The 27,232-nt window shown below is 30.7% G+C and overlaps 3 protein-coding genes across 3 annotated transcripts in view; 2 read left to right on the plus strand and 1 right to left on the minus strand.

Annotated features, from left to right (window-relative positions):
• The window catches only part of LOC140041517 (dynein heavy chain domain-containing protein 1-like), a 131,686-nt gene that overhangs the window by 48,381 nt on the left and 56,073 nt on the right, over nt 1-27,232 (minus strand). The window lies entirely within an intron of this gene.
• On the plus strand, nt 3,913-8,929 carry LOC140050423 (fibrinogen-like protein A). Its single transcript, XM_072095599.1, has 4 exons — nt 3,913-4,100; nt 4,515-4,776; nt 6,267-6,362; nt 8,775-8,929. Exons 1-4 carry the CDS (start codon nt 3,945-3,947, stop codon nt 8,927-8,929), a joined length of 669 nt encoding a protein of 222 aa, XP_071951700.1. The 5' UTR covers nt 3,913-3,944.
• On the plus strand, nt 12,844-15,191 carry LOC140050429 (fibrinogen-like protein A). The gene is made up of 4 exons (XM_072095611.1): nt 12,844-12,934; nt 13,256-13,449; nt 13,980-14,241; nt 14,947-15,191. Exons 1-4 carry the CDS (start codon nt 12,844-12,846, stop codon nt 15,189-15,191), a joined length of 792 nt encoding a protein of 263 aa, XP_071951712.1.

A 27,232-nucleotide genomic window follows, 5' to 3' on the forward strand; every position in this document is an offset into this window, starting at 1 on the left:
CCACTAAAGTAAGGATGACTCTTCCACATTTTTCATTCAAACCCACCCAATATACTGCGTAGTTCATGTCACTAAGAATAACGCCAGTATTCTTAAACCGGACTTTAGTCGTAGTTCGAGCTAAAACTAAAAAAATTACGTCATTTTAATTCATAAACCGAACTTCAACTAAATCACCGACTAAATCAGGCCAACCTCGACTAAATCGAGACGGATTTTGATCGATTTTTTTAGTCCTGGAGGCGGCAGACTAAATGGTCGACTAAATGGTTTTTAAACGATGTTTATAAAAAACGTAACAGTCATTGAGTTGTTATATTGGCCAGATATTGAAGAATGAAATATCTATATTTATATTAGCTTAATTAAATATACATTGGTATAAATTATAATAATGAAAATCATCTTTATTTACAACTGTATACAAATTACATTATTTTCTTCGCGCAAGTCCGACTTGAGCTACGTCACGCCATAGCGACAATGGGAGATGCGGCAATTCACCACGCGATGGAATGTTTAGGGGGCCTAGCGCTTTCTTGTCACGCTATGAAGTGCGTGGTTCGTGGCGATCATACTTTGTTGGGGGCCTAGAAAATATAAAAGTTACCGTACCGCCATGGTTCCTAAATATATTTTTAAGATTTTATTTATTGTTAATCAAATATACTTCACTGTTAAATTAATACTGATATTGTTCTAATAATTAACGATTAAAATTATTTTTCATGTATATAGTCCTGATGCGTAAAAAGTGTTGTAAGAAATGGAAAGTGATATCAATGCGCAAAATTTCGTCTGCTCCTCAAATACTCTCTTGTCATTGGCCAATGTATAGCCTTTGTTACCCAGACGTGTGCAACTCGACTAAAAGCTCGACTTCATTAAGTCGAACTGCAAACTTCGACTACTTCGTTTTTGAATCGAATTTGAAGTAATAGCTCGAACTACGACTTTTCCAAGTCGAACTTCGAACTACGACTAAAGTCCGGTTTAAGAATACGGGCGTAAGACTATTGAAGTGCTGCTTGAATGTTATAACAAAAAACTACTGTAGTTGATCTGTCAGAATAATTTGGAATGAGGTATTTATTTTGTTTTGATAATTTGAATTTTTACTGTTCAAGGTTTACCTTGCATTTATTTCCAGAAATTATTTAAAAATAATAACATTATGTTAATATTATATTTGAAAAGCATTGATAACTATGAGAAGACTAGTGATTGGAAGTGTTTCTCTACTGATGGTCTGCATCTCTAAGTCACATCATGAAGAAGAATGTACTTCAGAAAACAAACTTAAGTAGAACAAAACAAAATGAATCCGCCATATAAAACAAAACAAAGTAGATATCAAAGTAGGGGGTCATTTATTTACTCCAAAAATATACAATATTATTTTCTCTATGATGTTTATCATAAAACTATAATTAGTCAAAGTTTTGGACAATAACCGGCTACAGAGCTTCATCAAAGCATGTTGTAAATAGTTTATTATGATTGAATGCAAGCGAGTTTTTAAATTCTCTGGTTTTTGCTAAATGATAATGTTTTCTGTTTGTAATTGATGATTTCTTTGAATGTTCTGCTTCTTAAATTTTGCTTTAACTTTATGTGTCCTTAGACCAGGATAAAATAAAATAAACTGTTTATAGAGGAACTCCACAACATTAATGTCAATCAAGCTAGCTTATCATTCAAAGTGCGTACTTATTTCTGTGTTATTTAACGTTGAAATGTATAATGTACACTGGATCATATGGACAAGTAACTGGAGACTATAGAACTCTTTCACGTTAAATCAAGCTTATCATTCTGTCTTGAATGTTAACAAAAGGAAAATTAAGTGTTTTTAATCTTCTTCACGAATCAATTAGCTACACACATTATTTAAAACACTTTTTAAAAATCCAATATAAAAGCCAAACAAAGTGTTTCATCTCATTCACGAATCAATCAGTTAAAACAAATTATAACAAAATATCCAAACAAACTTACACGACATTCAAATATCGTTCTGCATAATGCAATTTGTAATATTTAAATTAGGCCTACATGAGAAAACAGATTATAAACTTTGTACTAGTTTGGCTAGAAAGCATCTGGGATTTTAATCCCCACAACCAATCTTTATAAGAGAGAGACCAGAGACAATTTGTGTATCATTTAGCTGAGGTGTAGAGAACATTCAGTTGTACAGTAAGTATCACATTTCTGTTGCCAATTTTTTATAACTTGTGTTCAGTTTAAACTTATAGATATTATAGTCTACTACTATAATATCTATGGTTAAAACCAGCACATCTATTCTATTCCGATTATTTAAGCAGGGTGGTACAATCAGTCTTTAAAAAGACACCTGACTCTGATAGACAATTATATACAGTGGTATGATGCCTGAAAACATTATCTTTTTTATTTTTTAATCTTGTAGTATATGATGCATATAGGATAGAGTAGAGCGACTGTTAGCCTAGTGACTTGGTGATTCTATAGGCTAGTGACTACATAGGTTAGTAACTCCATAGGCTAATGATATTGACTAGCGACTACATACGCTAAAAATGACTTCATTCTGACTACATACAGTATGACTACATAATGATGGCTAAGTAAACTCCATAGTAGGCATAGTGACTGACCCCAAAGGCTAGTTACTTCATAGACTAGTGACTACAAAGGGTTAAATGACTTCATTATGACTACATAATGATGGCTAGTTACTCGTTAGACTAGTGACTACATAGGGTTAAATGACTTCCTTATGACTACATAATGATGGCTAGTTACTCGTTAGACTAGTGACTACATAGGGTTAAATGACTCCATTATGACCACATAATGATGGCTAGTTACTCGTTAGACTAGTGACTACATAGGGTTAAATTACTTCCTTATGACTACATAATGATGGCTAGTTACTCGTTAGACTATGACTACATAGGGTTAAATGACTTCCTTATGACTACATAATGATGGTGACTCCATAGGCTAGTTACTCTATTATATATATGTGACTCCAAGTGGCTAGAACTTGGCGATTTCTAATACACTGCAAGGTGGTTAGGTGAAAATACTACTCTCTTGATACCTGTCCTTTGAATGAATACTTTTCTAATAGTTAAATGAAAATAACCTGTTGAGTGAGCTTTCAAGAAGTGTAACATAAAATGGATTCCAGAGCATTCATGATTTGCTGTATGTTAGCTGTACTGGCTACATGTCACTCATGTCAGGATGATGTATGTCTCCCTATTCCTCCAAGTAAGTAGAATATTTAAATCAAAAATAGGAGACGAAAAATATGATATTTAAAATAAGGTAAATTTATAAGGATAGTGCTTCTACACATTGACAAGACTACGTTGCTTCTTAAGCTTGGTTCCCACTAGAACGTAACGCAAGGACGTAAACGCAACACAAGCGTTTTAACCAATGACAAGCGAAGTTTATAGACAGTTAGCAATCAAAAGCGAATAAGCCATCGCTTGTGATTGGTCAATTCACTTGCGTTGCGTTACGTCCTTGCGTTGCGTCGCTATTGGGGAACCACGCATTAAGTGACAACAACTAAAGTTTTCAGAAACTGTTCAAAAGAATTTGATGATTCTTTTGCAATTTAGGATTAAAAGCTATTTGTAAAAAACGAAAGTATAAAGAAACACATATATGAGATTTCAAATGGAAAAAACTTGGAATTGAATTGGATCACAAAAAAAATTTACCTTATTTTAAAAATCTATGTAGTTACAGTTGAAATTGAACTATTGTATTTTCAAAACAAAAAGTATTGACAAAAGAAATTATTTATAGGTGTTTTTGAACCACCATAGAATAATTTCAAATAAAAGACAAAAATAATAAATAATTAAAAGTAAAAATGTTTAAACGGATGATTTTGTATTCTTCATTTCAATTTTATATATCAGTGATTGTATAACAAGATGAACTTTGTAATTTTAGAGTGTTTTATGAGGGACTGTGGTGACATTTTACGATATAATCCTTCTGCTGATAGTGGTGAATATGTTATACAGCCAGGAGATGGAGGATCACAGTTTACTGTGTACTGTGACATGAGGAAAGATGGAGGTTGGACAGTAAGTATAGGCATCTTTCAAATATATCAGAAAATGTAAATCCAAAAGCCTTGCCACAGCTTCCTAATTAGTTACTAAAACAATATTACACAACAAGAATGCATGCATCATCACAATTACTGCCAGAGATAAATATGGACAGAAAACCCTGAATAGAGAACGATGGCGTAATTTGGGAGAAAAGGCTTGCCCAGCAGTAGGAGGTTACAGGCTGACAATGATTGTAAAATAAGTATAATCAAATTGTAGAAAAAAATTTAAAAAAAATTAAATTGTAAATATATTGACATACCTTAATCGTAATATTACTGGTCAGGTTCTTAATTTATTTATTTATATTTACGCCAGTGATGGTCTTGCCATCACTGTTTTAGTAAGACTGTAGAGTATAGATTACTATCATTTCATTATCAGGTGATACAGAGAAGACAAGATGGATCAGTTGATTTCTACCGTAATTGGTTGCAATACAAAGAGGGTTTTGGAAACGTGAACACCGAGTTCTGGCTTGGTAATGAACAGATCAACCGTATAACATCTGATGGCAGTTTTGAGCTTCTAATAGAGATGACTGACCACTTGGATGACATGAAGTTTGCAAGATATTCTCACTTTCGTATTGATACTGAGGACTCTAACTATGCTGTGAAAATCAGTGGGTACACAGGAACGGCAGGTTAGTACATTCAATCAATTTGTACACTAAAAAACACATTTCAAGTAAACAAAGAATTAAAAGTATTACTTTTCTTTATAGGCCTCACCTTTGTACCTTGCATTAAAAATATACACTGTGCACTTTTGTTGTTGTTGCATTTATCATTTTTAGAGTATTAAAAACTGAATTTTCAAACCAATTATGACTACCTAATAATTGAGTTAAACTAGATGGTACGCTCGCTCGAAAACCACCTCTATTCGGGGCAAATCATAAATCGTCAAAAAATAGTAAATTATCTAACTCAACTTAATTAGTAGGCCTAATGGTTTTCAATCGTTTCTTGAGCCAAATTCATACTTTAAGTCGGTTCCTACCCTACCCACCAAAGTTGTTCTGCGTTTAGGGCATGTGATGCACCGTAGGCCTATCCTCTACTGTTACAACGTTACTCATGCCAGTGAGGAAAGGGTGATGATGTGGGTGGTTTAACTGCAATAATAAAGATTTATACATAACATACAGCTGAAAACGCTAGCTCATTCCATTTAAAAACAATCTATATCCAACCTCTGCAGCACATATTGCCTTTACGACGCCTGAGGGAATAGACACTTGTGGAACAGAGATTGGAATGTTCTATTCATCACAAAACAATACATTTGTATAAACGTATATTAAATCTATCAAAATAGTATTTTTTAAAGAAAATCGGCCTGTCCTCAACATTATGATGCTGTACTCGAGCTGTTTTCAGCCATTAAAAACAATTATTGTAGCAGAAGATAGGAAAATGCGAAGCATCCTCGTAATATTGTCTGCGGGTATTTTTCAAGAGGGACATCCATTAGACAGTGTATACCACGATCAAAAAACACCCCTATTTGGGGCAAATCGTTGAACCTAAATTTGTTTTAATTGTCAATAACTAATTATCGAACTCAATTTAATTAGTAAACAGGGTTACATCAGGTGGTTAAAATTATTTTAAATGTTGTAGTTACTAAACCACTTCGGAAATTAGTTTTTGCTTCCATTGTTGTTTTTGAAAATCAGTACATTTGTATTGAAAGTACATTTCAGTGAAAATAAAAAAATAATATTAATGTTTTATTAATGTTAATTTTATCATATTTTCATTTCAGTGGTATTTTATGTTGTATGTAATATGAATTAATATGGTTCATGTTAAAAGAAAAACAAGTAAAATAATAAGCAAACATTGAATGAGCAACAAATTATAATTATAATATAGTAAAATAAATAAACCATATTGTATAATTTATAGAATAAAAAAAGACAAGAACACTATTTTTTTGAAAAAAAAAAAAAGTTTTTTGATTTTAAACAAATAAAAAATCCCCTAAAACAGGATGTGAATCTCAAAAAACATAAATTAATCATTTTACATAGCATATATTAATATTTTCCATGTTTAAATAAAACAATTGTATTAAAAAAACTGCATGTATGCAGTAAACTAAAGATGATATGTTTTGTTTGTTTAGGTGATTCTTTGGCATCACGCCACAATGGTCAACAATTTACAACCAAAGACAGAGACAATGATAAGTACGGTGGTAACTGTGCTGAGTCATTCAAAGGTGCTTGGTGGTACGATAGCTGTTATGCTTCAAACCTGAATGGGCTTTACCTTACACCAGGTACAGATGATAGGACAAGCACCAACTGGTGGCTTTTCCATAATAACAAAAGTCTCAAGAAGACAGTGATGATGGTTAAAAGAGCACCATAAGATAGTTGTCATGATTCAAACATGAATGGCTTTACCTACACCAGATACAGTTGATTACAATGGCATCAACTTGTATACTTTTGATAGAGGCCTTAAGACAACAGTGATGATGGTTAAGAGAGCAGCACAAAATAATCAGAATCTGTAATTATTGAATAATTTGACTTATGAATAATATATAGGAATAACGAAGATTCCTCTTTTGTTTCTTTTAGCTATTGTCCATTTGGAATTATCATTAAATAATTGTATTGTTAAATAACAGCTCGTTATCTAATCCAAATGTTACAGAATTAATAATCGAATATATTGTCATATCACTTGTGATTTGTTTAAACATTATTAGTATTTTAATTTATATAATAATATAAATATTATGTAAACTTTCATTAGGCATACAAAGATTAATAAAAGTTATTTTTTTAAATTTTATTATTATTTGAATTTATGCTATAACTACATATATAATAGTAACATTAATATTAATTGTTTTTAATTACAAAATAACATTAAATTGATATTCAATCAGTGTATCATTTCATTACTGATAAATTAGTAGTTTGTAAATCTAACTTTAGGAGTATGATTTTTAGTCTATATTGAATCTTGTTTTAAAGTTATTAAAAATGAAATAAAAACATATAATGAATGTGTATGTATTTTTTAATGTAAAGATGGCTTTTTTAAAGATATTAACAATCAAACAAAAAAACTCCAACATTGGATCTTCATAATAATTGTTTTGGAAATTCACTAAAATTTACTTATTTATGCAAATACGAGGGGGTTTATTCAGATATGAATACAAACAATATACATACAAATATATTATTCACCAACTGTTCTAATACCACACACGTGAGACCAAAGACGATCAATTATTAATTACATTCTAAGTGCATGTATAGAGGTAATTGGCAAGTTACTCGATGTTGGATGGAGATGAAATAAAAAATAAAAATGGCGTTCTATCAAATAAAGCGCGTCTTATTCTTCAATACATATCAACAATATAGATGGATATAACGTTTTAACTGTGCTGAGTCATTCAAAGGTGCTTGGTGGTACGAAAGCTGTTATGAGTCAAACCTGAATGGGCTTTACCTTACACCAGGTACAGATGATAGGACAAGCACCAACTGGTGGCTTTTCCATAATAACAAAAGTCTCAAGAAGACAGTGATGATGGTTAAAAGAGCACCATAAGATAGTTGTCATGATTCAAACATGAATGGCTTTACCTACACCAGATACAGTTGATTACAATGGCATCAACTTGTATACTTTTGATAGAGGCCTTAAGACAACAGTGATGATGGTTAAGAGAGCAGCACAAAATAATCAGAATCTGTAATTATTGAATAATTTGACTTATGAATAATATATAGGAATAACGAAGATTCCTCTTTTGTTTCTTTTAGCTATTGTCCATTTGGAATTATCATTAAATAATTGTATTGTTAAATAACAGCTCGTTATCTAATCCAAATGTTACAGAATTAATAATCGAATATATTGTCATATCACTTGTGATTTGTTTAAACATTATTAGTATTTTAATTTATATAATAATATAAATATTATGTAAACTTTCATTAGGCATACAAAGATTAATAAAAGTTATTTTTTTAAATTTTATTATTATTTGAATTTATGCTATAACTACATATATAATAGTAACATTAATATTAATTGTTTTTAATTACAAAATAACATTAAATTGATATTCAATCAGTGTATCATTTCATTACTGATAAATTAGTAGTTTGTAAATCTAACTTTAGGAGTATGATTTTTAGTCTATATTGAATCTTGTTTTAAAGTTATTAAAAATGAAATAAAAACATATAATGAATGTGTATGTATTTTTTAATGTAAAGATGGCTTTTTTAAAGATATTAACAATCAAACAAAAAAACTCCAACATTGGATCTTCATAATAATTGTTTTGGAAATTCACTAAAATTTACTTATTTATGCAAATACGAGGGGGTTTATTCAGATATGAATACAAACAATATACATACAAATATATTATTCACCAACTGTTCTAATACCACACACGTGAGACCAAAGACGATCAATTATTAATTACATTCTAAGTGCATGTATAGAGGTAATTGGCAAGTTACTCGATGTTGGATGGAGATGAAATAAAAAATAAAAATGGCGTTCTATCAAATAAAGCGCGTCTTATTCTTCAATACATATCAACAATATAGATGGATATAACGTTTTAACTGTGCTGAGTCATTCAAAGGTGCTTGGTGGTACGAAAGCTGTTATGATTCTAACCTGAATGGGCTTTACCTTACACCAGGTACATATGATTACAGAGGCATCAACTGGAGGTATTTCCATAATAATTACAACAGTCTCAAGAAGGCAATGATGATGGTTAAAAGAGCACCATAAGAGAATGTTCAGTAATTTGACTTTAATTTGGCTCATGATAAAAAATGGCAAATATTGATTTTATTAAAGATACAGTGAGATCAAAAATCATGTTTGGTTATCATACTTTTTGTGTTGTATTAATTATTTTAAATGAATAATAAAACCTTGGTTTAATAACATAATGACAAAATAAAATAAATTGGAATACAGTGCTTCCAATTTAATCACATACAGTACATAAGTTTATGATTAAGATAATTTATTAAATAACTTAAGTTGTTATGCGAGAGTTACCTTTGCTGACTTCTCCTCAGCATTTAATACCCTTAATCCTGCCATCTTAATAGATAAGTTGATTAAGCTAGAGGTGAACCCATCCATAATTAAATGGATTGAAAGTTTCTTATGCAATCGAACACAGAAGGTATCTCTTGGTAACTATAAGTCGAGTGTGATCAACACAAATATAGGATCACCCCAAGGATGTGTGTTAAGCCCCCTCCTATTTATTTTATATACCAATGACTGTAAGTCAACTTCTAGTAGCATACATTATTTAAAATACGCGGATGACACCGCCATTGTTGGCCTATTAAAAAACAGAGCTAGTGAAACTGAATATCATGATGAAATCGTTGCTTTTTCGAATTGGTGTAAGGCAAATTGCCTCTTACTAAACGAAAAGAAAACCAAAGAAGTAATAATTGATTTTCGAAAAAAATGTACTGCTCTGGCTCCCCTAAAAATTAATAATCAGGAAATTGAATCTGTTGAAAGCTACAAATACCTAGGTGTGACTGTTGATAACAAATTTAGCTGGGAGAAACACTGTAAAAATACTATAAAAAAAGGAAATACACGACTGTTCTTTCTCAGAAAACTGAGAAATTATGGGGTAGATAGAACTGTATTAAATTTATTTTACTCTTCGATTGTTGAGAGTGTGCTCACTTTCTGTTGTGTTGCCTGGTTCTGTGGATGTAGAACAGAAGAAAAAACCAGATTACAACGAATATTAAATAAAGTAGGTAGGATCACAGGATCTAGACATAATTTGGATGACCTTTGCAACAAAATCATAAGAAATAAGGCTATGAAAATATGCGACGACTCAAACCACCCTTTAAATAAACATTATGTTAAAATGAGATCAAAAAGACTAAATGTGCTGAGATCGTGCAATAGTAGGGTTATGCGATATTTTAATTCTTTTGTTCCGTATTCTATTAGACTGTTAAATGATTTTGCATAATTTTTGAAATTTTTGATGTATTGCAGCTTTTTATTTTTTATCTAGTTAATTGTAGTCTTATGTTCATACTTGTACATTGTTAAATTATATATAGTGTTTTTAAATATTGTAATTAATTTTTTTTATATGAAACGTTTTTATATATTTTTGTACAATTTTGTGAAAAGCACTCAAAATATTTTCCTATGTGGACGAAATAAAGTTATCAATTATCAATTATCAATTAAATATTAATATAGTATTATCAGAATTTAAACAAATATATGCCCATATATAATACTACATAGTAATATCAAATTCCATTATTAATAAAAGATACTACTGTACTTGGTTGTGTTATAATCTTGAGTAAATCATAATATTGGTATTTATTTTAGTTTTACTAATTTAATTAAAACGGTGATTGGTTTTATGGTTATATTCTTTATAATTCATTCATTCAATCTTTTATTTTGGAATCTTGCAAAGTAATATTGGATATAAATTAATTAAAAAATAAACTACTAATTATTACTACTCATCTCAGGATTGGGTTATTGGTAGAACCATGGAGCTATAATAGTATTTCCATGATACAACTCAACAATAGACTTTATTCACATTATCAGAAATCTGCTGAGAACTAAATAACTCTTTAGAAAAACCTACTCTTTGCATGACCTGCAATTCAATATTAGTGTGAATGAAAAACTTGTTTTGGTCCATAAAATAGTACAAAAAGGTATCAAAGCCTGTTTGCCTGTAAAATTGTTTTTTAATGCTTAACTAATATTAAATATTAATTATTAATAATTTTTTCTCATAAGCAAATAAATACAACAAAGAGAACTAGAAATGCATGAAGTTTTTCTGTGTTATTTACCATTGATATTCATAACACTTGACCATATGGACAACTGGGGACAGAGAAACTAGGAGAAAGAGACAGTAGCTGAGAAAATCAAACTTATCATCATGTCTTGAAAAAGACAATTACTAAAATCTCATTTACGAACAAATCAGCTAAACAAATTAAACAGTCACAACAAAGATAATTCTGTTTTGAGTGTTTACAAAAGTGTTTCAGTCTCATTCACGAATCAATTAGCTAAACAAATTATCAACAAATATCCAAACAAACTTATACGATGTTCAAATATTGTTCAGTATAATGTGATTTGTAACATTGAGATTGCATGAGAAATCCTATTATAAACCTTTTAGTTGAAAGGGTGTGGTTAGAAAACATCTGGGTTGTTCCCCAATCAATCTCCATAAAAGAGAAATGTTCCAATATTGCAGTGTCAGACCCACGGCAATAGATTCATTGTTCAGCTGATGTGTAGAGAACATTGAAAATACAGTTGTAAGTACAGTATTATATTTAAAATTGTCAATTTAGAATAATATTAAAAAGGAATTTTTTATGACTTTTTAAGTTTATGAAACCACATTAAAATGTGGCATTTTAAGGGAAAAAATGTAGATTGAGGGTGCTGTTCATCCAAGTAAAAATACACTTTTTTCCCTATATTTAATTAAGTTTTAGCCATACTAATTTGAAAATGGTCTTATTTGATAGATAATTAAATTTTCTTGATATCAAAAAAAATTAATTAATATTAAATACACATAATTCTGATAAATTCATTTGAAGTGCTCAAAATCAGCAAATATAACACATTATAATACTATAACAAACGTTATTGATGTTAATAAATTACAAAGTTAGTTTTCATAAATAGAATTTGTTTACATTTTTATAAAATGTTGTTATTATACAACATATAATGAATGTAAATTTTTCGAAAAATTTCACAAAAAAAAACCCTTTTACGGCCAATAGATTTTGAGATTATAGGAATGTGTACTACCATGAGTACATGTCAAAGGTCAATACGAAGATTTTAAGTAATTTTCTTGAAAAAGTTCTCATTAAACTGAATAGAAAATTTGAGCCCTATTTAAAGTTTGTCCAACTGTTAGTTACGAAGTTATATCATATGTAGGTCAAAGGTCAAAAATGCCAAAAATCATACTTCCGGCCATTTTTGGACAAACTTTTCCATTAGAATGAATATTAATATGCATCTTCCAAATAATTTGAAACTAAAATTATTTAATCTAAGCGTTGCAAAGATATGACCATTTTATTTTCAATGGGTCAAAATATTTAAATTGAGGTCAGAGGTCAAATTTGAATTTTAGAAATTTGACAACATGGGTTTTTATAACCAGCATGATTCAAACATTCATAAAACACAATGTTTACACTTTCCCCATGATCTCCACATGAAGGCACTTTTTTTTACATAGGGAACTGGACTAATAATGAAATGCGCTTGTTTGGCTACTCTGTATGCATACTCATAAAACTTCCTCATGATCTGTGTGAAAATACCTTCTTAACCGTGACGAGTTGTAAACAATCCTAATTTAGCATATGCATAATGCGTACTCATGGTTAGAAATCTTTGTTTACTTTCGCTCGTGACGATTTTCCAGATGAACAGTGTAATCAAACAAATTTACCTGACTTGTTGTTTTTGGCTTAAATTTTCGACTTAAAGTGAATAACTTTAATATTACTGTACTTTGATATGGCCACTTTAAATTTAGAATATTTTGACCTTCATTTTTTTGTGTTTCAAGGGACAATACATCTTTAAATCTGTCAATTGTATTAAGTGAGCTTCCAAGTATGGATTCCAGAGCTTTAGTCATCGGCTGTATGTTGGTTGTGTTAGCTAACTGTCACCCAAGTCAGAATGTGTGTCCCCCTCCCCCAACAAGTAAGTGGAAGATATATTCGCTATACACATAACAGGGCAATGGTAGAATAGGGGAAAGAGATTATCGCTCTCACAAAAGCCTGTCCACATACATGCCAGGCTTATATTCTAAATGTCTTCATTTAATAAAAAAAAAAGAAGAAAATTAGGTTAAACTAACTGTTTTTTTTTAAATCAAAAAAATTATACTATAAGATTTAGGATATTTTTTGGTAAATGAAATGATTGTATTTCAAAACCAATGTCAAAAAGACAACTGATTTTTTTGGAACAATCATTTTCAATATCACGTTTAAACAATTCTTTTGTATAAATTTGCTTTATTGTGTACTACAGCGATCTTTTTTATTATTGCAAGACAAAACTTTGTCATTTTAGGATCTTTTATCAGGGACTGTGGTGACATTTTGTTAAATTGTCCCTCTGCATTGAGTGGTGAATATGTGATACAGCCAGGAGATGGAGGACGACAGTTTACTGTCTACTGTGATATGAGGAAAGACGGAGGTTGGACAGTAAGTATAGTGGCGCAAAACCGAGGCCAAATACCTCTGTGGGCCCCGGAAAGGGTCTTGGCAAGCCCCCTTGGTCACTCTGGTATTAATTCTTATGACATATTAATGCCCATTTTTTATTCAAAATTTTGTAAGCTATTATTTTTTTTAACTTTATACCTGTATTAATTACAGAATTTTTTTTTCCTGACCCTTGAGCTCAGGGTCTCTGGGGTTAGCTAGTGAGCACTCAAAACTGTTAACCTCTGAGTAAGTATATCAGCACAAATTTATCAGAGGGGCTATACCTGGTTTTATGGCTTAGTATTTTGTGAAAATCTAATACAGCATTATTATGACACTATAACCACTGGCAGGTTAATTACATGTGCCAGACCAAACCACACAAAATTCTAAAGCTTGCATATATAAGTATAACATTAAGCTAAAAACTGTAAATTAATGACAACTAATCGTAAAAGTAAAATTAATGGTAAAGTTCTTATTCCTATAACACTTAATAATAATACAGGTATTATTATCATTAACAGGTTATACAAAGAAGAGAAGATGGATCAGTTGATTTCTACCGTAATTGGACAGAATACAAAGAGGGTTTTGGAAACATGAACTCAGAGTTCTGGCTTGGTAATGAACAGATACACCGTATAACAACTGATGGAGATTATGAGCTCTTGGTAGAGATGACTGACAACTTGGACGTTAAACAAATTTCAAAGTATTTTCACTTCCATATTGGAACTGAGGACTCTAACTATACTTTGACAATCAATGGATACACAGGACCAGCAGGTTAGTATATCTTTAATAATAATTTTAAAAAGAAATTTGGCTATTCGTTGTCAAGCGAGGTCATTCATGTTCACTGCTGATTTGGATGAAAGAAAAAAATTGTACGATTTCAGAAAGCAAATGGTTTCTTGATCCATCGCTACAACTCTGAGCCCGTACCTCATAAATAGTTTTATTTGATAGTATATTAAATGTTGTAGTTACTAAACCACTTTGGAAATTAGTTTTCGCTTCCATTGTTGTTTTTGGAAATCAGTACATTTGTATTGAAAGTATATTTCAGTTAAAATAAAAAAATAATATTAATGTTTTAGTAATGTCAATTTTATCATATTTTCATTTCAGTTGTAATATGAATTAATATGGTTCATATGTTAAAAGGAAAACAAGTATAATAATAAGCAAACATTGAATGAGCAACAAATTATAATTATAATATAGTAAAATAAATCAACCATATTGTATAATTTATAGAATAAAAGAAGAAAAGAACACTATTTTTGGAAAAAAAAAAGGTTTATGATTTAAAAAAAAAAAAAAAAACAGGATGTGAATCTCAAAAAACATAAATTAATCAAAACACTCATTAGGTATGCATCATTTTACATAGCATATATTAATTTTTTCCATTTTTAAATAAAACAATTTTATTAAAAAAACTGTATGTATGCAGTAAACTAAAGATGATATGTTTTGTTTGTTTAGGTGATTCTTTGGCATACCACAATGGTCAACAATTTTCAACGCATGATAGAGACAACGATAAGTATAGTGGTAACTGTGCTGAGATACGCAAAGGTGCTTGGTGGTACAATGCTTGTGGTTATTCAAACCTGAATGGCCTTTACCTTACACCGGGTACAGCTGATTACAGTGGCATCAACTGGAGGTATTTCCATAATAAAAACAGTCTCAAGAAGACAGTGATGATGGTTAAAAGAGCACCATAAGAGAATTTTTATTATAACTTTATTAATTTGACTTTAAATTGGCTCATAAATATAAAAAATGGCAAATATTGATTTTATTAAAGATGCAGTGAGATAAAAAAATCATGTTTGGTTATCATACTTTTTGTCTTATATTAATTATTTTAAATGAATAATAAAACCTTGGTTTAATAACATAATGACAAAATAAAATAAATTGGAATACAGTGCTTCAATTTAATCACATACAGTACATAAGTTTATGATTACGATAATTTATTAAATAATAATTATAGTATTATCAGAATTTTTAAAAATATATGCCCATATATAATACTACATAGTAATATCAAATTCCATTATTATTAAAAGATACTACTGTACTTGGATGTGTTATAATCTTTAGTAAATCATTATTTATTGGTATTTATTTTAGTTATACTTTCTTTTTCTTTTCTTTCTTTTTTTCTTTTATTCAATTTTTCACACTTCAAAAATAATACAAGTTATGTTAAACAATGATAACAGGTATCATAGTAATAAAGATTAAGGTAATCAAACTAATTTAAACAAAATATATAGAGATACTTGTACTTTAAAAAAAAACAAAGAAGTGTGAAAGGAGGTCAAATAAGTATGATACTTTAAGCTTGACCCCCTAATAAGACTGCAGGTTACTGTACATGACAAAAACAGCACATGAAATATTTATATTTTCATTAAAAGGGTTTTATGGTTTTATTCTTTATAATTCATTCATTTAATCTTTTATTTTGGAATCTTGCAAAGTAATATAAATTAATTAAAAATAAACTACTAATTATTACTACTCATCTCAGGATTGGGTTATTGGTACAACCATATAGTACAGGAAAACTATGAAATATGGTTGAAAAAATTGCAACAGAATTTATTTCACCACAATGCATTTCTATAAGGTCCCTATATGAACATACTAAAAGTCTAAAAAAATCCAGGTAGGGGAAATAGGTTTTTTTAAATAAAATGGCCGCCAATGGCGAAAATTCCTAAAAAAGGACAAAAAAACATAAATGATAGATCTAATTACCACTTTATAACAGTTTTTACAATGGTTTATATATTTCTTTACAATTTCGAAGATCTGACCTACAATAAACACATTTTAAGTGCTGTTAATTAGAAAATGGCCGAAAAACAAATGTTTAAGTATCTAGATATATCCCTATTGTTATAATAATATATAAAACGCAGTCCTTCCTATATAAGACATAGGATTACGGTGTCTATTAATAAATCAGTTCATTCACATTTGTACTGTTATAACAATATATTACAACATTGGTGGTGCCAGTGGGGAGGGGTATAGGGATGGGAGATCAAATGGGAAGGGTGAGGGAGTCTGTCCGTCCCCCCATCCCCTCTCCACAATTGGCTATTTTTTATGTAGACAATATGATGATATTTCCTAATATAAAACAATACCCCATTGAGTGCTGTTTCAAGGATTTTCATTTTTAAAAGTGAGTAAAACTACCCTTTACCGGTATAATATTATCGGCCCAGCCAATTGATGCTGGCTGCGCTCTCCACCCTCCCCCCTCCCCCTCATCGGGAAAATCCTTGCGCCACAATCTATTACCGTATTTATTCGGATAAACGCTACATTTAGAAAAATCGAATAAATGCCCCCCTCCCCCTCCATAGGACATCATTTTGAATAACCTACGCCACCGCACCCCCTCCCCCGCTCCTATCGGACATCATTTTGAATTTATTTCCTCGAATGTACGCCCCGCCACATGCATATTATACACAATATTGTATTTTAACACATCTCTATTTGTAATAGAATTCACTGAATGGTGTTGTATTTGTTCATATCTAAAGGGTGTATTTATTTGATTATACACGTTTCCCACATTACACCCACAAAAATATACGCCTCTCCGAATAAACTCCTCACGACGATTACACGCCCCCACTACCCTCCTTAAAAATCAACCACCAAGGGCATTTGTTTAAATAAATGCGGTAATTTCACTTTCATCTTGTCAGTATCTCATCCTCCATCTATTGGTGGGGAATTGAGCATGTGCTGATGCCGTGGCATTCTTAAAAAATAGTGGAGCAGCAGCAGTCCAAACCATATTTTCTGCAACGGCAATTCATTTTACTACAACCTTATTTATAGGTACATCTAATCAACTTTAATAGTTTCTCTGGTGCTGGTAGTCAATTTGTCATCAATACTTTCCATCCCCAGTCTGTGGGTTGAAGAGTATTTCCTATCCACTGCTATACCTGGTAATAAAGACTCACGAAATGAAATTTTGCAGCAAGGGAATAGATTTGCTTTTTGCAACTTTCTCAAAGTAAAAGAGGCTGTCTAAAGTCACCATTGACTTCCCTCCATAATATATAGGTACCAATGCCAAATTCCTGATGCAATGTTTTCTTTTTTTTTTGGAAACTGTTTGGTTTACAGAATTTGACATACAACTCCTACTGTGATGTGATGATTTTTAAGACCAACACCTTTTCCTAAACCAAATTTACTTACGGCCCATAATTATAGCCATTAAACACAATAGTTTACTTTGCCTTCACATAACGTAACAAACATACATACATGGTACATAATAAGTGTCTTGAAATGTTGCTGTTTCGGGCCAAGAGGTTTGATGTAGCAAACAGTGGGCAGTGAGATGAAGGTTTCTGAGTAGCAGTGTGTATGGAGTCAATGGAGTAAAAGAGGGCTGCAGGAAAAGTATAAGATTTTTTTTTTTACCAAATGATGCATTGTCAATTTTGTGTATGACTGTCTCACATAGATGATGAAATAGTATATGTGAGGGAATGTGCACTGCTTCTTTATTGATGAATATGGTTGGTTTGACCCATGTGTTCTTTCCTCTTAAATTTATATTCTGTCACGGTTGCTTCATTTATTGATTTAATACTGTATGTTCTCGATGGGGGAGCACTGTGAATGCATGTAAAGTCTGTCCTTGGTGTGAAGCTCTGTAAAAATTAGTTTGCTTTTTATACATGGAATCCAGGGATATGATACTACATCCCATCTATTTGGTATAGGAAAAGGTCTTAAAAAGTCTTAACACCTGGGCAGTAGTATGCTTACAAACTCTGTAAAACCAAACGTCTCCAAAAAAAAAAGAAACCATCGCATCAGAGGAATTGGTGGCATTGGTAGCTATACTGTATGGAGGAGGAATACGTTCTGGGAGAAAGTAGCAAAAAGCAAAACGGCACTTGAAATAAAGTCTATTCCCCCTACAACAAATGCTGCAAAATGTCATTCCCTGTGTGTATATTACCATGGTACAGCAGTGGATAGAAAGTACTCTTCAACCCACAGACTGGGGGATGGAAAGTTACAAATGGCGTGATGTGTCCATTGATGACAAATTTACCACCAGTACTACTGTTTGTGACGAATACCACGGCATCAGCACATGCTTAATTCCTACCTATAGACAGAGGATGATAACTGGACAATAAAAATGAATGGATTAATAGATTCTAAAGATTGTATAATTCTATTGTTGTGACAGTACAAATGTAAATGAACTGTTTTATTAGACACCGTAGTCCTGCATTATAATGCATAGGACTACGTTGTCTATTATTATAACCGTGGTGATATCTTGATACTTAAATGTGTGTTTTTGTTGCTAAATAGCATTTAAATTAATATGTATATTGCAGTTTAAATGTTTGACACTAAGAAATATAAAAAGCATTATAAAAACTGCTATCAAGTGGTAATTAGATATAAAATATATGTTTTTTGTTCATTTTTAGACATTTTTCGCCATTGGCGGCCATTTTGTTTAAAAAAACCTATTTCCCCTACCTGGATTTTTCTAGACTTTTAGTATATTCATATAGGGACCTTATAGAAATGCATTGTGGTGAAAAAAATTCTGTTGCAATTTTTTCAACCTTTTACTGATTCTGAGCATATCTTTCCTGTACTAATAGAGCTACAACAATAGTATCCATGATACAACTCAACAATAGACTTTATTAACATTATCAGAAATCTGCTGAGAACTAAATAACTCTTTAGAAAAACCTACTCTTTGCATGACCTGCAATTCAATATTAGTGTGGATGAAAAACTTGTTTTGGTCCATAAAATAGTAAAAAAAGGTATCAAAGCCTATTTGCCTGTAAATTTTTTTTTTTTTAATGCTTTACTAATATTAAATATTAATTATTAATAATTTTTTCTCATAAGCAAATAAATACAACAAAGAGAACTAGAAATGCATGAAGTTTTTCTGTGTTTTTTACCATTGATATTCATAACACTTGACCATATGATAACTGGGGATAGAGAAACTAGTAGAAATAGACAGTAGCTGAGAACTCATTCACATTAATTAAAATCAAACTTATCATCCTGTCTTGAAAATGCCAATTACTAAAGTGTTTAATCTCATGCACGAACAAATTAGCTAAACAAATTTAAAAAGCCAAACAAAGCTAAATTTGAGTGTTTACAAACAACAAATTACAAAATTGTTTCATCTCATTCACGAATCAATTAGCTGAACAAATTATCAACAAACTTATATGACATTCAAATATTATTCAGTATACTGTAATTTGTAACATTGAGATTACATGAGAAATCCTATTATAAACCTTTTAGTTGAAAGGGTGTGGTTAGAAAACATCTGTGTCGTTCTCCAACCAATCTCCATAAAAGAGAAGTTTCCAAGCATGCAACCCAAGATAATTGCTTCATGTTCTGTTGAGGTGTAAAACACATTGAAATACAGTATTTGTAAGTATTAAATTCTGTCAATTAGATTGATAGGGAAGTTGATGATGTCTAAATTTCAATTAATTGTACAGCTTTATGCTTGAGATCCCTATAATTGTTTCATTTTTTTAAATTTATTTTACAATTTGATAGGACAAAGACATCAGCTCTAAGATTGTGTTTGAAATATCTTTATTTTAATAGTTATTTACGCACAATATTTAAACAGTGTTGTCTAGTGTCTTTATTATTACTAGTGACTCCATTATAATATATGCTATAGTGACTCCATATTCCATGGTGACTCCATAGGCTAGTTACTCTATTATATAAGTGACTCCATAATAGTAACATGCATGTGGCTAGAACTTGGCGATTTCTAATACACTGCAAGGTGGTTAGGTGAAAATACTACTCTCTTGATACCTGTCCTTTGAATGCATACTTTTCTAATAGTTAAATGAAAATAACCTGTTGAGTGAGCTTTCAAGAAGTGTAACATAAAATGAATTCCAGAGCATTCATGATTTGCTGTATGTTAGCTGTACTGGCTACATGTCATTCATGTCAGGATGATGTATGTCTCCCTATTCCTCCAAGTAAGTAGAATATTTAAACCAAAAATAGGAGACGAAAAATATGATATTTAAAATAAGGTAAATTTATAAGGATAGTGCTTCTACACATTGACAAGACTACTTTGCTTCTTAAGTGACAACAATTAAAGTTTTCAGAAACTGTTCAAAAGAATTTGATGATTCTTTTGCAATTAAGATTAAAAGCTATTTGTAAAAAACGAAAGTATAAAGAAACACATATATGAGATTTCAAATGGAAAAAACATGGAATTGAATTGGATCACAAACAAAATTTACCTTATTTTAAAAATCTATGTAGTTACAGTTGAAATTGAACTATTGTATTTTCAAAACAAAAAGTATTGACAAAAGAAATTATTTGTAGGTGTTTTTGAACCACCATAGAATAATTTCAAATAAAAGACAAAAATAATAAATAATTAAAAGTAAAAATGTTTAAACGGATGATTTTGTATTCTTCATTTCAATTTTATATATCAGTGATTGTATAACAAGATGAATTCTTTGTAATTTTAGAGTGTTTTATGAGGGACTGTGGTGACATTTTACGATATAATCCTTCTGCTGATAGTGGTGAATATGTTATACAGCCAGGAGATGGAGGATCACAGTTTACTGTGTACTGTGACATGAGGAAAGATGGAGGTTGGACAGTAAGTATAGGCATCTTTCAAATATATCAGAAAATGTAAATCCAAAAGCCTTGCCACAGCTTCCTAATTAGTTACTAAAACAATATTACACAACAAGAATGCATGCATCATCACAATTACTGCCAGAGATAAATATGGACAGAAAACCCTGAATAGAGAACGATGGCGTAATTTGGGAGAAAAGGCTTGCCCAGCAGTAGGAGGTTACAGGCTGACAATGATTGTAAAATAAGTATAATCAAATTGTAGAAACAAATTTAAAAAAAATTAAATTGTAAATATATTGACATACCTTAATGAGTAATATTACTGGTCAGGTTCTTAATTTATTTATTTATATTTACGCCAGTGATGGTCTTGCCATCACTGTTTTAGTAAGACTGTAGAGTATAGATTACTATCATTTCATTATCAGGTGATACAGAGAAGACAAGATGGATCAGTTGATTTCTACCGTAATTGGTTGCAATACAAAGAGGGTTTTGGAAACGTGAACACCGAGTTCTGGCTTGGTAATGAACAGATCAACCGTATAACATCTGATGGCAGTTTTGAGCTTCTAATAGAGATGACTGACCACTTGGATGACATGAAGTTTGCAAGATATTCTCACTTTCGTATTGATACTGAGGACTCTAACTATGCTGTGAAAATCAGTGGGTACACAGGAACGGCAGGTTAGTACATTCAATCAATTTGTACACTAAAAAAACACATTTCAAGTAAACAAAGAATTAAAAGTATTACTTTTCTTTATAGGCCTCACCTTTGTACCTTGCCTTAAAAATACACACTGTGCACTTTTGTTGTTGTTGCATTTATCATTTTTAGAGTATTAAAAACTGAATTTTCAAACCAATTATGACTACCTAATAATTGAGTTAAACTAGATGGTACGCTCGCTTGAAAACCACCTCTATTCGGGGCAAATCATAAATTTGATTTAATCGTCAAAAAATAGTAAATTATCTAACTCAACTTAATTAGTAGGCCTAATGGTTTTCAATTGTTTCTTGAGCCAAATTCATACTTTAAGTCGGTTCCTACCCTACCCACCAAAGTTGTTCTGCGTTTAGGGCATGTGATGCACCGTAGGCCTATCCTCTACTGTTACAACGTTACTCATGCCAGTGAGAAAAGGGTGATGATGTGGGTGGTTTAACTGCAATAATAAAGATTTATACATAACATACGGCTGAAAACGCTAGCTCATTCCATTTAAAAATAATCTATATCCAACCTCTGCAGCACATATTGCCTTTACGACGCCTGAGGGAATAGACACTTGTGGAACAGAGATTGGAATGTTCTATTCATCACAAAACAATACATTTGTATAAACGTATATTAAATCTATCAAAATAGTATTTTTTAAAGAAAATCGGCCTGTCTTCAACATTATGATGCTGTACTCGAGCTGTTTTCAGCCATTAAAAACAATTATCGTAGCAGAAGATAGGAAAATGCGAAGCATCCTCGTAATATTGTCTGCGGGTATTTTTCAAGAGGGACATCCATTAGACAGTGTATACCACGATCAAAAAACACCCCTATTTGGGGCAAATCGTTGAACCTAAATTCGTTTTAATTGTCAATAACTAATTATCGAACTCAATTTAATTAGTAAACAGGGTTACATCAGGTGGTTAAAATCAGTACCGAAAGTACGAACCAACTTTATATACTGTACCATCGAGAAAACATTCTAGAAATAACACGCGATTTACCGAATTTTGACCTTACGTAAATTTATATATAGATGATAAGAACATTTTTTTTTTTTATTTATTTATTCAGGTTTATACAATAAAAAACATGCAGCCCGAAGGCTGAAATTGTTGATTTACAAATATATATATATAAATATATGGAAACAGAAAAAAATACAAAAATTTATACAAAACATTAAAAAATTTGAAAAAATCAGTTAAAAAAATAAAATTATGTTATGTTAAAAAGATTACAAAATTTATATACAAATGCATAGGCCAATATATGTAAATATTTATAACATAGTCATCTTCAGCGTGATCAGGTACTGTTTGAATTAAGGATTTTACTTATGGTAAGGGCAGGCGAAGTCTTAAGACGGTTAGTTCTGCAAACAGGTATATTAATTAGGGGTTTATCTACCGTGGTTGATCTAAGCTCTCTATTAATAATGCGGTAGTCGGGCAAAATAGTTCTGTACAATTCCGATTTCAAGAGCCTTTCTCCAAATTTTTGAATCAACGTCTCTCGTCTGGATGCGAGAGTGGTCATATCAGTAAGCTCAAGAGCTGAATCATACGTAAGGAAAGCGGGACCCAGAATAATACGTAAAACTCTCTTTTGCACTCTTTCAATGGTCGATATTTGGGCCTTATTGATGCTTCCATGCCACACAGGGCAGGCGTATTCTAAGATTGGGCGAATATAACAAACATAAACGGATATCATATCATGAACTGGTACATTGGCCCTTCTAAGGATATATAACGTATACAACCTTTTGGATGCTCTTTTTACCATGTCACTGACATTATTATCCCATTTCAAGTCATCCTGGATTATAAGTCCAAGGAGCTTCATATACGAAACAACAATAAGTTTTGTACCGCTAAGGTAATAATTAGGAGGGAGAATATTTCTTTTCAAAAAATTAACTCTCATGATATGACACTTAGAGGGTTTAGGGACCATGTGATTTGTATCACACCACTCAGTAAGGTCATCAAGACAAGATTGAAGTTTAGGGGCATTACCATGTTTAACATGAATGGATTAAACGGTTTAAACAAGCTTTGAACAGTAAATTTAGCATACCTTAATGTTCACAAATTTATATGTCTTCATCACAAGAATCCCATGTTGCATCTAGTTATGTACCAGCATTTATAAATAGTCACTGGAATATTGACTGGGACGTAATGACTCATACATGGCCAATGTTCCAATTTAATTTTAAAGTACTACACCATATTTTAGATAGATTTGAGATACAAAAGATGTTAGCTTGCCAACGAAATGATTAAAAATGGAACACTTACCACAAATGAAATAGAAAATGAGGAAAAAATGTTCAATAGTATTAAATCAAGTTCGGAAATGTTCACTGCACTGACTACGGTAGGTCAGGTATAATGAAGTTTCCCTTTGGTACTGTAAAATAGCTATAAAAACAGTTGTGTTTAATAATTAATTCAATTTTAGTTGTGTGCAAACGCGACTCTACAGCTCACTCGGTTGGTCGGTAAACACTAACTCAAATTTGGGCATGCGACCGCAGCCATGTATGGCCTTGTTTTATTTACAAATCATGTATTATGTGAAAAATATAGAAAAAGAAAAACAGAAATTTGAAATTTATCTACGTTCAACTTAACAATATGATACCCAAAAATAAAAATGCAACATGATATCAAATCTGAAAAAAATTGGACCAATATTAAAGAAAAGCTACTATATAAACAATCAACTAAAAATAACTAAAAATGGAATATAACAATTCTAAAAATGATATCAAAATATTCAATGGATTAGCTCTCACATTTCAATTTACTGTAGATAACCATAATAAAAGTACTTGCAGTCAAAGTAATAACAACTTGCCCATTTCATTATGGAATAACCCCTAAAGGTAAGACAATTATACTGCAGATTAACAAAATTATGTATTCTCAGATAGGCCTACTAAATCACATAACATCAGAATTTGTCATTAATACATAACTCTCACAACTTTGAAATACTCTATACCTTAAACTGTATAACCAATATGACTCATCTTCTAGTACCTCATAAATAGTTTTATTTGATAATGCATTTTAACAAATAACATAGTAAATAATAATAACATTTAAGAATGTTTTTATTTTAAATGTTGTAGTTACTAAACACTTTGGAAATTAGTTTTCGCTTCCATTGGTTTTTTTTAAATCAGTACATTTGTATTGAAAGTATATTTCAGTTAAAATATAAAAATAATATTAATGTTTTAGTAATGTCAATTTCATCATATTTATATAGTTGTATGTTGTATGTAATATGAATTAATATGGTTCATATGTTAAAAGGAAAAAATGTAAAATAATGAGTAAACATTGAATGAGCAACAAATTATAATTATAATATAGTAAAATAAATCAACCATATTGTATAATTTATAGAACTAGATGGTACGCTCGCTTCGCTGGCGTACCATCTAGGTCGTGCCCACAGATGGTTCTCGAATACACAGTAATTTCAGCGTAACAAAACTGGCGATTTCAAATGTACGTACCGCAGGACTATAATACATTGTCGTTTACAGAAACGAATAAATAGACACGATGATTTATGTAGTCAACTAAAATTAGCACCCTGGGAATTACTTCCGAAGGAGAAACTTATCACAAAATGAGTCCAAATTTTTGATTTGGACTCATTTAAAGAAACCCAATTTGTGTTTTGTATGTAACATTAGGGTTGAGGGATGGGAAAGCGGATAGGTACAAAGAGGAACAATTTTTAAATATATTCTTTATCCACTCAGTAACGAAATATTTTTTTCATGTTTTATAGGCCTATAAATAATATACCTCTAAATAAAGTAAAACATTTGCGATTTAATACTTTGTTAAAACTGTCACTGTCATAATCGATTGAAAAATATCAAAGTACATGTCACGATACACCACTACGACGTTTATATTATTGGTAATTATTAATTAATACAAACGTTGAGAAGGAACTGTCATTATAAAGTTTATTTGTATATAATAATGTGTTTATATATCAGTAGAGCCTAACCACAATCTCTTAGTAATAAAGTTTATTTGTATATATTTTTATATTACATCTAACAGTATGAACATTCACAGTAAGAAATGTTCGATTCAAATGATGACCAAAAATAGTTAATAGGTATTTACTGTATTGTCAAAGTATTGCAAGTTTATTCTCAAAGGGCCCATATATTTACCTACCGTATGTGTTAAACCAAGGGCTTATAAATTTACCTACTTGTGTTAAACCAAACTCTGGGATGTTCCATTCATCGCAAATCAATACATTTGTATAATCGTATATTAAATCTATCAAAATAGTATTTTTTTAAGAAAATCGGCCTGTCTTCAACATTATGATGCTGTACTCTAGCTGTTCAACCAGTTTTCAGCTATTAAAAACAATTATCGTAGGAGGAGATAGGAAAATGCGAAGCCTCCTCGCATTTTTGTGGCGGGTATTTTTCAAGATGGACATCCATTAGACAGTGTATACCACGATCGGAAAACACCCCTATTTGGGGCAAATCGTTGAACCTAAATTCGTTTTAATCGTCAATAACTAATTACCTAACTCAATTTAATTAGTAAACAGGGTTATGTCAGATGGTTAAAATCAGTACCGAAAGTATGAACCAACTTTATATACCATCGAGTAAAAATTCTATAAATTAACCGAGATTTATCGAATTTTGCCCTTACGTAAATTTATATATAGATAAAAGAAGACAAGAACCCTATTTTTGGAAAAAAAATTTTTTATGATTTAAAAAAATAAAAAAATCCCCTAAAACAGGATGTGAATCTCAAAAAGCATAAATAAATCAAAACACTCATTAGGTATGCATCATTTTACATAGCATATATTAATTTTTAACATGTTTAAATAAAACAAGTGTATTAAAAAAACTGCATGTATGCAGTAAACTGGGCAATTAATTCCATAATATAATAACAATTTTGTCAAAATTAAAAACACGTCAAATATGTTTATTATTGATATCATTTCATAGGTTATATAATTTAATATTATAAAAAAAATATTATTTTTATGAAATACTTGTGATTTCTCATATAATTTTGTTTAAAAACGAGTATAAATTATTGAATATTTGACAATAAATATCGATTTAAGGATTAGGAACTATATTTCTTTTACTTAATAACATCATTCAATTTCTTTTTACAATATATAACAAAGGATAAATATTGCTATTGATAAAAAAAAATTTTTTTTTTATTGATCATATATTTTTTATAATTAATTTTTGTTTGGGGTAATATATCTTGT

The sequence above is a fragment of the Antedon mediterranea genome, chromosome 1 (assembly GCF_964355755.1).
Source record: "Antedon mediterranea chromosome 1, ecAntMedi1.1, whole genome shotgun sequence".
NCBI classification, from domain to species: domain Eukaryota; kingdom Metazoa; phylum Echinodermata; class Crinoidea; order Comatulida; family Antedonidae; genus Antedon; species Antedon mediterranea.